Source organism: Gigantopelta aegis, chromosome 3 (genome assembly GCF_016097555.1).
Source record: "Gigantopelta aegis isolate Gae_Host chromosome 3, Gae_host_genome, whole genome shotgun sequence".
Taxonomy (NCBI): Eukaryota; Metazoa; Mollusca; class Gastropoda; order Neomphalida; family Peltospiridae; genus Gigantopelta; species Gigantopelta aegis.
In genome coordinates, this window is record NC_054701.1 from 96,152,456 (window position 1) to 96,170,400 (window position 17,945).

The window sequence follows — 17,945 nt, forward strand, 5'->3', positions numbered from 1 at the left end:
TTAGGTATATTTATTGTAATACACAGTCACATGGGAATATACATTGTAGTACACAGTCACATATTAGGTATATTCATTGTAATACACTGAGATGGGAATATATATATTGTAGTACACAGTTACATATTAGGTATATTTATTGTAATACACAGTCACATGGGAATATAAATTGTAGTACAGTCACATATTAGGTATATTTATTGTAATACACAGTCACTTGGGAATATAAATTGTAGTAGTCACATATTAGGTATATTTATTGTAATACACAGTCACATGGAAATATAAATTGTAGTAGTCACATATTAGGTATATTTATTGTAATACACAATCACATGGGAATATAAATTGTAGTACAACTCCCATCCCTCTATAGCCTGGGGTCCTGTGCCCAATATTAACTATAGAATCTGATACAATTTGTAACTCCCATCTCTGTCTAGTCTGGGGTCATGTGACCAATATTAACTATAGAATCTAATACAATTTGTAACTCCCATCTCTCTATAGTCGGGTCCTGTGACCAATATTAACTTGATACAATTTGTAACCCCCATCTCTCTCTAGTCTGGGGTCATGTGACCAATATTAACTATAGAATCTAATACAATTTGTAACTCCCATCTCTCTATAGTCGGGTCCTGTGACCAATATTAACTTGATACAATTTGTAACCCCCATCTCTCTCTAGTCTGGGGTCATGTGACCAATATTAACTAATCTGATACAATCTGTATCTCCCATCCCTCTCTAGCCTGGGGTCCTGTGACCAATATTAACTAATCTGATACAATTTATAACTCCCATCTCTCTATAGCCTGGGGTCCTGTGACCAATATTAACTATAGAATCTGATACAATTTGTAACTCCCATCTCTCTATAGTCTGGGGTCCTGTGACCAATATTAACTATAGAATCTGATACAATTTGTAACTCCCATCCCTCTATAGCCTCGGGTCCTGTGACCAATATTAACTATAGAATCTGATACAATTTGTAACTCCCATCCCTCTATAGCCTGGTGTCCTGTGACCAATATTAACTATAGAATCTGATACAATTTGTAACTCCCATCCCTCTATAGTCTGGGGTCCTGTGACCAATATTAACTAATCTGATACAATCTGGGGTCCTGTGACCAATATTAACTATAGAATCTGATACAATTTGTAACTCCCATCTCTCTCTAATCTGGGGTCCCAATTAGCAGTCCTCTGTCCAATATTAATTACAGAATCTGATACAGTTTTATGTACATGTGTATGTTTGACTGTGCTGGGCAATATTTAGCAGTCCTCTGTCTAATATTAATTACAGATCTGTACATTTTTATATGTTTGACTGTGTGCTGGGCAATATTTAGCAGTCCTTTGTCTAATATTAATTACAGATCTGTACATTTTTATATGTTTGACTGAGTGCTGGGCAATATTTAGCAGTCCTTTGTCTAATATTAATTACAGATCTGTACATTTTTATATGTTTGACTGTGCTGGGCAATATTTAGCAGTCCTTTGTCTAATATTAATTACAGATCTGTACATTTTTATATGTTTGACTGAGTGCTGGGCAATATTTAGCAGTCCTTTGTCTAATATTAATTACAGATCTGTACATTTTTATATGTTTGACTGTGTGCTGGGCAATATTTAGCAGTCTCCTGTCTAATATTAATTACAGATCTGTACATTTTTATATGTTTGACTGTGTGCTGGGCAATATTTAGCAGTCTCCTGTCTAATATTAATTACAGATCTGTACATTTTTATATGTTTGACTGTGTGCTGGGCAATATTTAGCAGTCCTTTGTCTAATATTAATTACAAATCTGTACATTTTTATATGTTTGACTGTGTGCTGGGCAATATTTAGCAGTCTCCTGTCTAATATTAATTACAGATCTGTACATTTTTATATGTTTGACTGTGTGCTGGGCAATATTTAGCAGTCTCCTGTCTAATATTAATTACAGATCTGTACATTTTTATATGTTTGACTGTGCTGGACAATATTTAGCAGTCCTTTGTCTAATATTAATTACAGATCTGTACATTTTTATATGTTTGACTGTGTGCTGGGCAATATTTAGCAGTCTCCTGTCTAATATTAATTACAGATCTGTACATTTTTATATGTTTGACTGTGTGCTGGGCAATATTTAGCAGTCTCCTGTCTAATATTAATTACAGATCTGTACATTTTTATATGTTTGACTGTGCTGGACAATATTTAGCAGTCCTTTGTCTAATATTAATTACAGATCTGTACATTTTTATATGTTTGACTGTGTGCTGGGCAATATTTAGCAGTCCTTTGTCTAATATTAATTACAGATCTGTACATTTTTATATGTTTGACTGTGCTGGACAATATTTAGCAGTCCTTTGTCTAATATTAATTACAGATCTGTACATTTTTATATGTTTGACTGTGTGCTGGGCAATATTTAGCAGTCCTTTGTCTAATATTAATTACAGATCTGTACATTTTTATATGTTTGGCTGTGTGCTGGGCAATATTTAGCAGTCTTCTGTCTAATATTAATTATAGCTCTGTACATTTTTATATGTTTGACTGTGTGCTAAGCAGTATTTATTTAGCAGTCTCCTGTCTAATATCAGTTATAGATACTATTTTAGTTACGTTTGGCTGTGTGATGGACTCTCAGTTATTGGCAGCTTTGTGATGAATATTAACTTCAGGTACAATTTTTTTTATTGCTATATTTGCTGTGTGTGGATAATCATGTTATTGCTGTAGTACTTAGCAGTCCTCAGACCAGTATTAACTACAGATAGAACTTTATTTATATTTTCTACATCTTGGTGAAGCTGTTGTTTGATGAATGTGTGGCTGTCGAGTTGGCCAGTGTTAAAGTAATGTGACGTCTTTTTCTCAGCCTTGCCAGAACGCTGCACAAGGTGAAATCGTGAATCACAATTCTCTTCGTTCAGTGGCTGGGAACTGGCACATGCAGCATGGGATCATGTGTTCAGTTTCTCTTCTCTCTCTCTAGCAGAGCTACTAATTATCTCCAACTGTTTAGGTTTTACTGGTTTTCACTTGGTTTTTGATATCGGATGTTTAGGTGTGGTATGACTTGGTTAGCCCATGTTTTAAAAGGTAGTTTGCTCTTTGTTCTGTACCTGACTTGGTGGTGGTGCATTCATACACTGTGTTTATTTCTGTCCTTAATAACTTGTGTTTTTTGCTTCTTTGTGTAGACATGTCCTTTTCAAACCATATTATTTTTTAAATTTAATTTTCTGTTGGGTTTTGAGTTTTGGGTTAGTTTTGATGTTTTTTGTTTTGTTCTGCCTGGTGTTTGGTGATTTGTTGATTTTCCTTTCCAGCCTTTTGTCGCGCTGGAAGAGAACACAGGGAGTGCTGGTAATGCTGTTTGCTTTTCTCCTCCTACTTTCTTCACCACGCTTAGTCTACAAACTATAATAGCATGAACTTAACTTAATGCCTTGCATAACATACACATATTTTGGTGTGAAAAGAAAAATTTAGCAAGATCGTTTTTAATTCATGATATAAAATCCTTTTTTTTTTTTTTTTTTGGAGGGTGTGTGTTCAAAGTAATAACAAAAAATAATTACAAAAATTAAATTTGATTTGGTAATTTTGACATGGACGGGTATGTGTACCTATATACGTGACATTGAGGTGGTCTACAAGGAGATTTAGACCTAGCTAAATGTCTGGAATGTGTACCTATATACGTGACATTTAGGTGGTCTACAAGAAGGAGATTTAGACTTAGCTACATGCCTGGAATGTGTACCTATATACGTGACATTGAGGTGGTCCACAAGAAGGAGATTTAGACCTAGCTACATGCCTGGAATGTGTACCTATATACGTGACATTGAGGTGGTCTACAAGAAGGAGATTGACCTAGCTACATGCCTGGAATGTGTACCTATATACGTGACATTGAGGTGGTCTACAAGCAGGAGATTTAGACTTAGCTACATGCCTGGAATGTGTACCTATATACGTGACATTGAGGTGGTCTACAAGAAGGAGATTTAGACTTAGCTACATGCCTGGAATGTGTACCTATATACGTGACATTGAGGTGGTCTACAAGAAGGAGATTTAGACCTAGCTACATGCCTGGAATGTGTACCTATATACGTGACATTGAGGTGGTCTACAAGAAGGAGATTGACCTAGCTACATGCCTGGAATGTGTACCTATATACGTGACATTGAGGTGGTCTACAAGGAGATTTAGACTTAGCTACATGCCTGGAATGTGTACCTATATACGTGACATTGAGGTGGTCTACAAGAAGGAGATTGACTTAGCTACATGCCTGGAATGTGTACCTATATACGTGACACTGAGGTGGTCTACAAGAAGGAGATTGACCTAGCTACATGCCTGGAATGTGTATCTATATATGTGACATTGAGGTGGTCTACAAGAAGGAGATTGACCTAGCTACATGCCTGGAATGTGTACCTATATACGTGACACTGAGGTGGTCTACAAGAAGGAGATTTAGACTTAGCTACATGCCAGGAATGTGTACCTATATACGTGACATTGAGGTGGTCTACAAGGAGATTTAGACCTAGCTACATGCCTGGAATGTGTACCTATATACGTGACATTGAGGTGGTCTACAAGAAGGAGATTTAGACTTAGCTACATGCCTGGAATGTGTACCTATATACGTGACATTGAGGTGGTCCACAAGAAGGAGATTTAGACCTAGCTACATGCCTGGAATGTGTACCTATATACGTGACATTGAGGTGGTCTACAAGAAGGAGATTGACCTAGCTACATGCCTGGAATGTGTACCTATATACGTGACATTGAGGTGGTCTACAAGCAGGAGATTTAGACTTAGCTACATGCCTGGAATGTGTACCTATATACGTGACATTGAGGTGGTCTACAAGAAGGAGATTTAGACTTAGCTACATGCCTGGAATGTGTACCTATATACGTGACATTGAGGTGGTCTACAAGAAGGAGATTTAGACTTAGCTACATGCCTGGAATGTGTACCTATATACGTGACATTGAGGTGGTCTACAAGAAGGAGATTTAGACCTAGCTACATGCCTGGAATGTGTACCTATATACGTGACATTGAGGTGGTCTACAAGAAGGAGATTGACCTAGCTACATGCCTGGAATGTGTACCTATATACGTGACATTGAGGTGGTCTACAAGGAGATTTAGACTTAGCTACATGCCTGGAATGTGTACCTATATACGTGACATTGAGGTGGTCTACAAGAAGGAGATTGACTTAGCTACATGCCTGGAATGTGTACCTATATACGTGACACTGAGGTGGTCTACAAGAAGGAGATTTAGACTTAGCTACATGCCAGGAATGTGTACCTATATACGTGACATTGAGGTGGTCTACAAGGAGATTTAGACCTAGCTACATGCCTGGAATGTGTACCTATATACGTGACATTGAGGTGGTCTACAAGAAGGAGATTTAGACTTAGCTACATGCCTGGAATGTGTACCTATATACGTGACATTGAGGTGGTCTACAAGAAGGAGATTGACCTAGCTACATGCCTGGAATGTGTACCTATATACGTGACATTTAGGTGGTCTACAAGAAGGAGATTGACCTAGCTACATGCCTGGAATGGTACCTATATACGTGACATTGAGGTGGTCTACAAGGAGATTGACCTAGCTACATGCCTGGAATGTGTACCTATATACGTGACATTGAGGTGGTCTACAAGAAGGAGATTTAGACCTAGCTACATGCCTGAAATGTGTACCTATATTAGTGACACTGAGGTGCTTTACAAGATGGAGATTTAGACCTAGCTACGTGCCTGGAATGTGTACCTATATACGTGACATTTAGGTGATTTACAAGAAGGAGATTTAGACCTAGCTACATGCCTGGAATGTGTACCTATATACGTGACATTGAGGTGGTCTACAAGGAGATTGACCTAGCTACATGCCTGGAATGTGTACCTATATACGTGACATTGAGATGGTCTACAAGAAGGAGATTTAGACTTAGCTACATGCCTGGAATGTGTACCTATATACGTGACATTGAGGTGGTCTACAAGAAGGAGATTTAGACCTAGCTACATGCCTGGAATGTGTACCTATATACGTGACATTGAGGTGGTCTACAAGAAGGAGATTGACCTAGCTACATGCCTGGAATGTGTACCTATATACGTGACATTGAGGTGGTCTACAAGGAGATTTAGACTTAGCTACATGCCTGGAATGTGTACCTATATACGTGACATTGAGGTGGTCTACAAGAAGGAGATTGACTTAGCTACATGCCTGGAATGTGTACCTATATACGTGACACTGAGGTGGTCTACAAGAAGGAGATTTAGACTTAGCTACATGCCAGGAATGTGTACCTATATACGTGACATTGAGGTGGTCTACAAGGAGATTTAGACCTAGCTACATGCCTGGAATGTGTACCTATATACGTGACATTGAGGTGGTCTACAAGAAGGAGATTTAGACTTAGCTACATGCCTGGAATGTGTACCTATATACGTGACATTGAGGTGGTCTACAAGAAGGAGATTGACCTAGCTACATGCCTGGAATGTGTACCTATATACGTGACATTTAGGTGGTCTACAAGAAGGAGATTGACCTAGCTACATGCCTGGAATGGTACCTATATACGTGACATTGAGGTGGTCTACAAGGAGATTGACCTAGCTACATGCCTGGAATGTGTACCTATATACGTGACATTGAGGTGGTCTACAAGAAGGAGATTTAGACCTAGCTACATGCCTGAAATGTGTACCTATATTAGTGACACTGAGGTGCTTTACAAGATGGAGATTTAGACCTAGCTACGTGCCTGGAATGTGTACCTATATACGTGACATTTAGGTGATTTACAAGAAGGAGATTTAGACCTAGCTACATGCCTGGAATGTGTACCTATATACGTGACATTGAGGTGGTCTACAAGGAGATTGACCTAGCTACATGCCTGGAATGTGTACCTATATACGTGACATTGAGATGGTCTACAAGAAGGAGATTTAGACTTAGCTACATGCCTGGAATGTGTACCTATATACGTGACATTGAGGTGGTCTACAAGAAGATTTAGACCTAGCTATATGCCTGGAATGTGTACCTATATACGTGACATTGAGGTGGTCTACAAGGAGATTTAGACCTAGCTACATGCCTGGAATGTGTACCTATATACGTGACATTGAGGTGGTCTACAAGGAGATTTAGACCTAGCTACATGCCTGGAATGTGTACCTATATACGTGACATTGAGGTGGTCTACAAGGAGATTTAGACCTAGCTACATGCCTGGAATGTGTACCTATATATGTGACATTGAGGTGGTCTACAAGAAGGAGATTGACCTAGCTACATGCCTGGAATGTGTACCTATATACGTGACATTGAGGTGGTCTACAAGGAGATTTAGACCTAGCTACATGCCTGGAATGTGTACCTATATACGTGACATTGAGGTGGTCTACAAGGAGATTTAGACCTAGCTACATGCCTGGAATGTGTACCTATATACGTGACATTGAGGTGGTCTACAAGGAGATTTAGACCTAGCTACATGCCTGGAATGTGTACCTATATATGTGACATTGAGGTGGTCTACAAGAAGGAAATTTGGATGTTCCTGTTGCTAATCAGAATGAAAATGACATGGTCTGAAACTAAATTATTGCAAACTGCAACACACTGTGGAAAGAAGACAGTAACATTCTTCTGTGACCTTTGATATATATCTGTCTAGTGATTGGAATTATTTTAATAATGATTGAAAACTTAACCAAATAACTTTATTAAAAGTTTAGCATACTGAATAAAGTCCATCTTTTCAAAACATTGATGACATAGTGAATAGTTGAGACTAAGCCCCTCTTCATGATAGTGATGACATAGTGAACAGTTAAGACTAAGCCCCTCTTCATGATAGTGATGACATAGTTAAGACTAAACCCCTGTTCATGATAGTGATGACATAGTGAATAGTTAAGACTAAGCCCCTCTTCATGATAGTGATGACATAGTTAAGACTAAACCCCTGTTCATGATAGTGATGACATAGTGAATAGTTAAGACTAAGCCCCTCTTCGTGATAGTGATGGCAGTGAGTAGTTGAGACTAAGCCCCTCTTCATGATAGCGATGACATAGTGAGTAGTTGAGACTAAGCCCCTCTTTGTGATAGTGATGACATAGTGAGTAGTTGTAAATATAGTATTAACAAATTTATCTTTTCGACTTGGCAACATGATTGGGATGGTGTGGTTGCGAACAAGCTTCATGCCATCAAAGCCGGTCTTGGGAGAATGGCAGTCCTCCTATAGACAGTGCAGCAAGGATGAGGTAGTCTTGTGTCGTGCCCGCATGGGTCATACTTGTTTGACCCATTCCTTTATTTTGAAGAAAGATCCTCCACCTCAGTGTACTTTGACGGTGCGTCACATTTTGGTTAAGTGTAACTTTCTGAAAGAAACTTGAAAAGATATATTTGGTCAGAGAAGTATGATGGAAACATTTCGATCCCATCCAGAATTAGTTTTACAATTTTTACGTGATATTGACTTTTACTCTAAATTTTAATTTTATATATCTGTGATATTTGTATTTTTGCACAGTTCTTTACACTGTGTTTTATTTGACTTTTGAATTTTTATATTGATGTTGATCATCACTTCATGTTTTGAATTACCATAGTTTGACAACCAATAGCTGATATATTTTTCGTGCTGGGCTGTCGTTAAACATTCATTCATTCATTCATTAGTGAATAGTTAAGACTAAGCCCCTCTTCGTAATAGTGATGACATAGTGAATAGTTAAGACTAAGCCCCTTTTCATGATAGTGAAGACATAGTGAATAGTTAAGACTAAGCCCCTTTTCATGATAGTGATGGCAGTGAATAGTTAAGACTAAGCCCCTCTTCATGATAGTGATGACATAGTGAATAGATCAGACTAAGTCCCTCTTCATGATAGTGATAACATAGTGAATAGTTGAGACTAAGCCCCTCTTCATGATAGTGATGACATAGTGAATAGATAAGACTAAGCCCCTCTTCATGATAGTGATGACATAGTAAATAGATAAGTTTAAGGCTAATATGTTGATGACTTCTAAAGAGGTCTGTTAGTACAGGAAGATGGACAAAGCTATTACAACATCTGTAAAGAGGTCTGTTAGTACAAGAAGATGAACAAAGCTATCACAACATCTGTAAAGAGGTCTGTTAGTACAAGAAGATGGACAAAGCTATCACAACATCTGTAAAGAGGTCTGTTAGTACAAGAAGATGAACAAAGCTATCACAACATCTGTAAAGAGGTCTGTTAGTACAAGAAGATGGACAAAGCTATCACAACATCTGTAAAGAGGTCTGTTAGTACAAGAAGATGAACAAAGCTATCACAACATCTGTAAAGAGGTCTGTTAGTACAAGAAGATGAACAAAGCTATCACAACATCTGTAAAGAGGTCTGTTAGTACAAGAAGATGAACAAAGCTATCACAACATCTGTAAAGAGGTCTGTTAGTACAGAAAGATGAACAAAGCTATCACAACATCTGTAAGAGGGAAACGTATTGGATGTCTACTCAGCTGTGTCTTCTATTATGTAATAGTTAGAGGACGAGAAACAATACTTTATCGGCGTATAAAGGTAGTGTCGCATGAGACAAAGGCGAGGCGTTAGCTGAGCGTTTTCTCGTGCGACATTACCTTTATACGCCGATAAAGTATTATTTCTCGTCCTCTAACTGTCTTAGAGCAGAGCCAAAATCTCGTGCAGCAATACCGCTTATAAAGTGAATGTCTGAAGTACTTTATCGGGATATAAATGTACTTCACGTGACCAAATATGAAGCTCCCATTGGACTAGAAATTCAACTGTGCTCTAACTTAGGTTGTAAAATGTGTTTTACTGGCGGCCCGTTTACAAACTTTAATGAAGTCGTAAATGACATCATGAAGTCAGTTTAAATTGCACAGACCTCATCATTTAAGGGAAGCTATGACTCCGGCTCCACATCAATCCCCTCAGACTGGTTCCTGGCCTCAGACCACAATTAATTTTGCTATATGTTTCTATATAGCCTTAGTGGCTATAACATTTTTATTAATATCAGCAGGCCCGTGAAGTTTTGTATGTACCTTTGCCTGCATGGGGGACACATACCCTGAAAAGGACAACCCCTGTTGTCCAGCTCTTTCTCCCAGCATATTGGTTTAAACAGACACACCCTCTAAACCAGACCGGAGTACACCCATTTTACACAAAAAGCACTACTTTTGCATGGGCCGGAATTACCACAAACAAGTCTTCAATGTCAGCAAGTTACACATGTTTACAAACTACATGCTATCCCCTGTCACTTCAGTCAAACAGTTGCCACTTCATAGCTGTCTGCCATGAAATAATCGCAGTCAAACAGCAGACTACTTGCGCGGTGAAACTTCCGGATTTTGGACAACCAAATGGGAAGATAACTGTAATCTGAGGCCTCCTGGAGAGTGTTTTTTTAAGTACCCTTAGCATGTGAATTTTAAAAAAGAAAAAAAACACACACCAAAAAACGGTACTGCAAAAGGATTAAATATTAGTGCTCAATATGGTAATATCTTAAATAGGTCATCATAATGCAAGTTAGGGGAACAATTAAGTTTTGTCACAGTGAGATTTGCATACATATTGCATTTTGGGTTTGTTCAAAATTGAGCCATTTTGAAGTCAGAAATTTAAATTGTATTTTTTAAGTACTCATTGTACAAGGATTTATTCATTGATGAGAGTTGATTGAACATCTTGGACAGTCTTTGTTAGAACCACAAACAGCTTGTGTTATTGGGTTACCTAATGACATTACAAGTTTGTAATCAGTATGGTTATTATTACAAAAAATCAGATAAATTGTTATTTTAAAAAAGGCACTAAAAAGTTGAAATTAGAATGTGTTGCCAATAAAACTAAATTTACCACAGTAAAACCTGCTCATCTGGACGACTTGTTAATACTGAAAGTAACTGGTGACAAAAGAAACTTCTGTAGGCTGGGATTCTTGACTGTGGCTGTACTTGTTTCTGTCTGTGTATATGAATGGACACTGGACATGCTGCTGGTGGGTACTGGCCCGCACCGTCTATACCCACTGACCTTCGGATCAGTCCTCCAATCTGTTAAACCTCTTTCTAAAGGTGTAGAGTACATCTAGGAGACCCGATAACATTTGGAAACCAGTATTCCTTCAAAGGCTAAACAGAAAACTATGTGGTTGACCTTGTTTGTAAATATGGTAGAGTCTAATATATGTTTTATCCATAAATGTATATTTATATATTTATTTTTTTTCCAGAGAGTATAGCAATTTGCCACGTGTGAGCTCTGGGAGTGACAAGAGTCCGGTTGGGCAGCTAAAGGCAGCCATTGAGAAGGATCTGATTGTGTCTGTGGGAGACGAGGAGGAACAGATCTAGTGGACGGCATGCGGACTGTTGGACCACACTGTAGAATAGGACTACACAATGTACATGTAGTCACTGCGGGAATTCGTCATGGTGATGACAAACAGAACTTGTATCATATTTACTAGTGTAGTCTGTGATTTGTAAAAAACACTAAATTCATGTCTGTTCAGTGAATACCACCAGGCGTTTACTTCTAGACTAGTAATTACTCAGATGTCATCATGACCCAGTGACTGCTGATGTGTAATGAAGGACATATCAGAGAGCATTTTTCATTTGTCTTGGGGTTTCAGGCTCTGTGTTGTGCAGGCATACACCATAAAGGTTGGGCTTAAGTTTAAATAATCTTTAAGTGATTGTCTATGTATGTTGTCTCAGACCTGTGGTGCTGAAACCATCAGACTTGAGGCTGGTAGGTACTGGGTTCACATCCCTGTCCACTCCCACAGAGTTTGTGTCTCAGTGAGGTGTGTAAGGCCGCTACTCCGACTTTTCTCTCACTAACCACTGTACTAGACAAACAACCCACATGGTTGAGCTGTGAGCCCCGGACAGCGTGCTTGAACCTTAATTATATATAAGCAAAGAAATAGATTAAAATGAAAAGTTAAAGAAATGACATTTATGGACATCAGTTACCAATATTTTACCCTGTTGTCTCTCTCAGCTGATTTCCTGGAGATAGCCAGTGGGCTGGGGTGATGATTAGCTCTGTGGGTGTATGTGATGCTGTGTAATCACTCTGGATATACAGGTAGGTTGTCGGGTGGCGAGTGCCTGTTGTCAGGAATTGAGTGTTTGTTGTCAGGAGGCGAGTGCCTGTTTGTTATAACCACTACCTTCCAGGTGTAGTCTCCACTGTATATGTCACTTTAACAGCTTTTTAGTTCTGTCATCTTTACATATCACTGTCACAGCTTGTTAGTTCTGTCATCTTTACATATCACTGTCACAGCTTGTTAGTTTTGTCATCTTTTGATATAACTGTCACAGCGTGTTAGTTTTGTCATCTTTACATATCACCGTCACAGCTTGTTAGTTTTGTCATCTTTATATATTACTGTCACAACGTGTTCTGTCATCTTTACATATCACTGTCACAGCTTGTTAGTTTTGTCATATTTATATATCACTGTCACAGCTTGTTAGTTTTGTCATATTTATATATCACTGTCACAGCTTGTTAGTTTTGTCATATTTATATATCACTGTCACAGCTTGTTAGTTCTGTCATCTTGTTGAGAGTGCTCAAACGAATTGGAGGGCTCAAAATGGTGGCCTGTGAAAAGCAAAAGCAGTCCATTTTGTAGACCTAGCAGGTGAACTTAAAAAGGCCCCTGCTAAAATTACCAAAAAGTTGCAGGTAATTTTTCAAGAGACAGATGTATGTACGATCATCTAATCTTCTATTTAGCTGAAGCTGAGCTTTTGATTCTGTTATATTTTAATTTTATAATGCTCCAAAATTCATCTCATAGGTCCTAATTTTCCACACTGTCAGTGCACACATACATGACTCAACTCGAACTCGGCGATGCTACATGTGGCAAGGTATCAGTGTTCCTGTGGCTTGCCAGTCCTGTTGCATATGCAAGCAACAGAGCTTTCATGATGCAAATAAACTTTATTCCCCAGTCCCATATTTGGAAAACATATGGAGAAAGTAACTACCTTGCATTTCCAATAATAATGCATCCTAATTTAGAAACAATAATAAAGGAAAAATAAATAAATATCTGAAATGAAATTGTGGACAAAGCCAAAATAATTTTGTTATGATGTCCTATGGTGAACTATAGTTTTTGTGAGTTTTTGCTTTCTTTTTGTACAATATAAATACTAAATATGTCTCGATCATGATATTCATGAAGAGTGAAATGTTTTATAGGTTTTGTTAATGTTGATAAAACTCGGTCAGTTTAGTCATTTACTTGTCCATCATTGTGCATCATCTGTGCATCATTGTGCATCATCTGTCCATCATTGTGCATCATCTGTGCATGTCACACAACATAGAATGACTTCTATTCTTTTCCACACGTGTTTCTGGTTTTGTGGTGTTACTTCGATCTCATACACACGGGGCCACTTCCTTAAAATGTTGCTTGGCATGTTGCTGTGGCTTGTTGCCTCAATATAAACTGCAATCGTCCATTGTGCATGCACTCTTGTTGCCTTGATTATTCCATGACATGTATTGCCCGATTCTTGTGGGTAATGTCCACCATTTTCAATCTGTTGTATATGGGAACAGAATTGACAAGCTTGCTTTTCAATGAAATGAATGGTTTAGATGTTAAACTTAAAGAAACATTGATCTAAAAATTCCAGTAGTTAGTGTTTTTATGCGCTTTAGGATTAGCATAATTCATTTTTATAGAAGGCATACTCCGTAATATATTTTCTCCAACTACATTTAGCATCATAGTTTGTGTCACTGACCTAATCTTCACATTTGTATAAATAATTTACCAATAATACCACTTCCAAACCAAAAACCTACATTTGTGTAAATAAATTACCAATAATACCACTTCCAAACCAGAAACCTACATTTGTGTAAATAAATTACCAATAATACCACTTTCAAACCAAAAACCTACATTTCTATAAATAAATTACCAATAATAACACTTCCAAACCAGAAACCTACATTTGTGTAAATAAATTACCAATAATACCACTTTCAAACCAAAAACCTACATTTCTATAAATAAATTACCAATAATACCACTTGCAAACCAAAAACCTACATTTGTGTAAATAAATTACTTTTAAAGTTGAAACCACATGTGGCACTGAATGCCATCTGAAAGCGGTTAATATTTGCTACTATATATGTGTTCCCTTTTTTTTTTTCCATCTACAATTAGGCCATCTAAGTTAAAAATCACTCAAATTGCTCCTTATTTTACTTTCAATGAACCATTCTAAATCATGCACCAAATTCCTTTGTAAAAACTGCGCAAAATTTGTTTGGGACTTAATCGTACTGGACATTCAAAATTCAATAGCACAACACATGCCCTCACAAGAGGGCACTAGCAGTCCGACTAGGGTCAGTCCCTTCTCCCACCCCAATCAGGTCAGTCCCTTCTCCCACCCCAATCCTTTCTGTCCTGGGGCGGAATGTAGCCCAGTGGTAAAGCGTTTGCTTGATGTACGGTCGGTTTAGGATCGATCCCGGTCAGTGGGCCCATTGGGCTATTTCTCGTTCCAGCCAGTGCACCACGACTGGTATATCAAAGGCCGTGGTATGTGCTACCCTGTCTGTGGGATGGTGCATATAAAAGATCCCTTGCTGCTAATTGAAAAGAGTAGCCCATGAAGTGGCGACAGCAGCGTCACCGTGTTTCCTCCCTCAATATCTGTGTGGTCCTTAACCATACATGTATGTCCAACGCCATATAACCGTAAATAAAATGTGTTGAGTGCATCGTTAAATAAAACATTTCCTTCCTTCCTTTCTGTCCTGGACGAAGGAGCCTGCACAAGTGGACACCTGCACTCATGATAGGCATGCACTACAACAGCTTGCTCTGAATGTGCCTATTAAGCCCTAGCTATGACCTGACCTGACCAGACCGGTTTCTATATATATATATATATATATATACACACACACACACAGTCAAACCTGTCTTACGTGGTCACACAAGGGAGTAGATAAGTGGCTGCTTAAGACAGGTGACTGCTGAGTACAGGTTGCCACATATATAGTTGGTAAAACATTTGTTGTTGTTTCTTGTTTTACCGTCTGTACCGCTTAATCAACGGATATGTGCTTCACAGTTGACTATAAATCAACTTTTGACATGCCGTCTCCTTCAGAAATAATGCAAATGGAATGTATTAAATTAACCGTTCTCAACAAGTTTGTTTTAATTTTCCATTTAATTATTTAATTCCTACTTCATGCGGTGTATTGTCATAGTAAGTGAACCTATAAATGTCAAGCGTAGCCTGCCCAGAGGCAACTAGATCCATGCCAGAGTCATACTTTCTTAATTGATACACAGTAGAAATGTCGGGACTGAATAGGTACTAGTATTCCTGAAGGTGTGAAGATTGGTTATTCGTTATTGGTTAAATATCCATTTTTATATAATAGTAAAACTTTACTGTGGCCGCTTAATACAGGTATTTTAGCGATTTAGGATCTGATTTAGGTGGCTGCTGGCTGCGTTAGACAGGTGACCACTTATTACAGGTGCATTTATATTATAAATCATTTGGGAGGGAAAAAAGTGGCTTTTTACGGTTGGTGACCGCTGAATACAGGTGGCCGCTAGAACAGGTTTGACTATATATATATGTTACAGTCAAATCTGTGAAACCAGTCATTACGCGTAATGCCTAAACAAATCAGTCATTTCGCAAAGTGCCTGTGACCATCGGGCAATACGCGAAATGACTGAAAATTCCAGGTATTTCACGAAATGACTGAAAATCATGGCCAGCCATTACGCAAAATGACTAAAGTGATTCAAGTCTTATTGTTGACACTTGTATACAGGCTTTTGGTCTTAAATATTGATAAAACCACATTTTAAGAACAAACAAGGATAAGTATATTGATTATACGATTTAAAATACTACTTAATATTAATTATTTATTATTATACAGTTTCAGATTAAAGAATCTTATACAAAATATGCTTAATAACACTTGAATATTACTAACAAAAGTTTCTGGTAATTAATGTTTCTTTGGTTTATTCTTAAACAAAGAACACAAAATCTGCTATATTATTGATGTCTTGTTATCTAGGAGCTTCTTTCCATCCCTGATTAGATATAATGGTTTGCTGGTTTATTCTCAAACCTAGCCTTGCTTTGTTTATAAAAGCAAATTGATTAAGACATGGCTACTTTCAGTGGCTTCTTCTAATCCCTTAGTACAAATCTGTGATTACAGCACCATTCTTCCACTCTAGTTTTGTATTGCAATGCGTCAAAACGTGTGCCTTTGTTTCGCTGCAATTACCCCCCCCCCACCCCCACCCCCACCCGGGGGGACTGATCGAAACTTATGGAGCCTTGTTGGCGTACCCGAGTCGCACACCGGGTCACGGGCGACCGTGACCTTGGTGTACGGCGACCGGGTACAGAAGAAGGACTGTGGAGGAAGAGGAGACGTGCGCCAGGGGGCGATGCAGGGGGGAGGGGGAGGGTGGGGGTGGGGGTGGGCAACACCGGTGGCTAAACTGCCGGCAGCGGCTCCGTCGCCCAACGCCGCCCACCCGAGGAAGAAGACTGGATCGGAAGATGCGCCAGCCCTGGATGCTCCAGCTTCACTCACAATGGACCAGGACGACTTGAACACGGCCATCTGTGACACGCCGTACCAGCGACCAACTCCACCGGCCCCTACTATAGCGTTTCCGGGCCCAGGAAGACGGCTGTTGTGAAGCGGAAGGCAACCACTCCCCCGAGTGGCCACCAAGCCAAACTAAGCCAACCATCACAGCCGCCGAAACCAGACATTGGACAAGTTGAGCAATGGTCACTGCAGGCCGGCCGTCTCCAACAGAGCTACGCTCAACTTGTCAAGCTGATCTTAGAGGACGTCCGCAAGCTCATCAACAAGTCCAAGCACGAGGCCTACCAGCACTTATCAACAAGCCGTGCTGACGGGGACTTTTCATCGCGTCAAGCTGCAGGAGGGACGAAACGCACCATCCTCCGGACCGGATTATATCACCGCGTCGGGGAAAGACTACCGTCCCATCGGCAGAAGTTTAGCGGCCTCCGTGTACCGGCAGTTACCTCCCGCAGCTTGACGTCACCGACTTCATCGGTACACCTTTGGCGGTGCCCACCTACCAACCTTCTTCACCTGCCGCGTGTATGGACTTTGTCAGACTTCAACCTTTTTGGCCGCCATTTCAAAAATTTTGTTTATTTTTTTGTAAACAGTCTGGCACCTTTTATTTTTTGGCAGTCCGTCTAAATTGCTCCAATCACCTTCAACTTTGGATGAGCAGTCTAATTTTTGGTTTGGCCTCTAATTGATCTCAGACATGGTTATTCCCAACTTACTAAAAAAAATTCCAAATTCCGTCCACCTCAAACTTACCCCCCCCCCCCCCCCCCCAATCCTATGCCGGAATTGGTCACTGGCTAAGTCCGGGGTAGGCGTACCTGAACCTTTATTGGATATGGGCACGTAAAAACAGTTCCCATTCCCATAAGTTCTTCTGTTGCAACCAGTACATGATGGCAGAGTGAGGATGATCTTATATCTGCCGTACCGGCCTCGGTGGCGTTGTGGCAGGCCATCGGTCTACAGGCTGGTAGGTACTGGGTTCGGATCCCAGTCGAGGCATGGGATTTTTAATCCAGATACCGACTCCAAACCCTGAGTGAGTGCTCCGCAAGGCTCAATGGGTAGGTGTAAACCACTTGCACCGACCAGTGATCCATAACTGGTTCAACAAAGGCCATG

At 39.4% G+C, this 17,945-nt stretch overlaps 1 protein-coding gene across 2 annotated transcripts in view; it reads left to right on the plus strand.

The window, feature by feature from the left end:
- The window catches only part of LOC121369416 (molybdate-anion transporter-like), a 48,289-nt gene extending 34,466 nt beyond the window's left edge, over window positions 1-13,823 (plus strand). Inside the window, exons 13-14 of one of the 2 annotated variants that reach the window (XM_041494515.1) lie at window positions 3,355-3,391; window positions 11,386-13,823. In XM_041494515.1, coding sequence (XP_041350449.1) covers window positions 3,355-3,391; window positions 11,386-11,394 — 46 coding nt within the window. In that variant the 3' untranslated portion in view covers window positions 11,395-13,823. The remainder of the gene's footprint in view (window positions 1-3,354; window positions 3,392-11,385) is intronic. The other variant, XM_041494514.1, reaches the window with a different exon arrangement.
- Window positions 13,824-17,945: the final 4,122 nt, after the last annotated feature.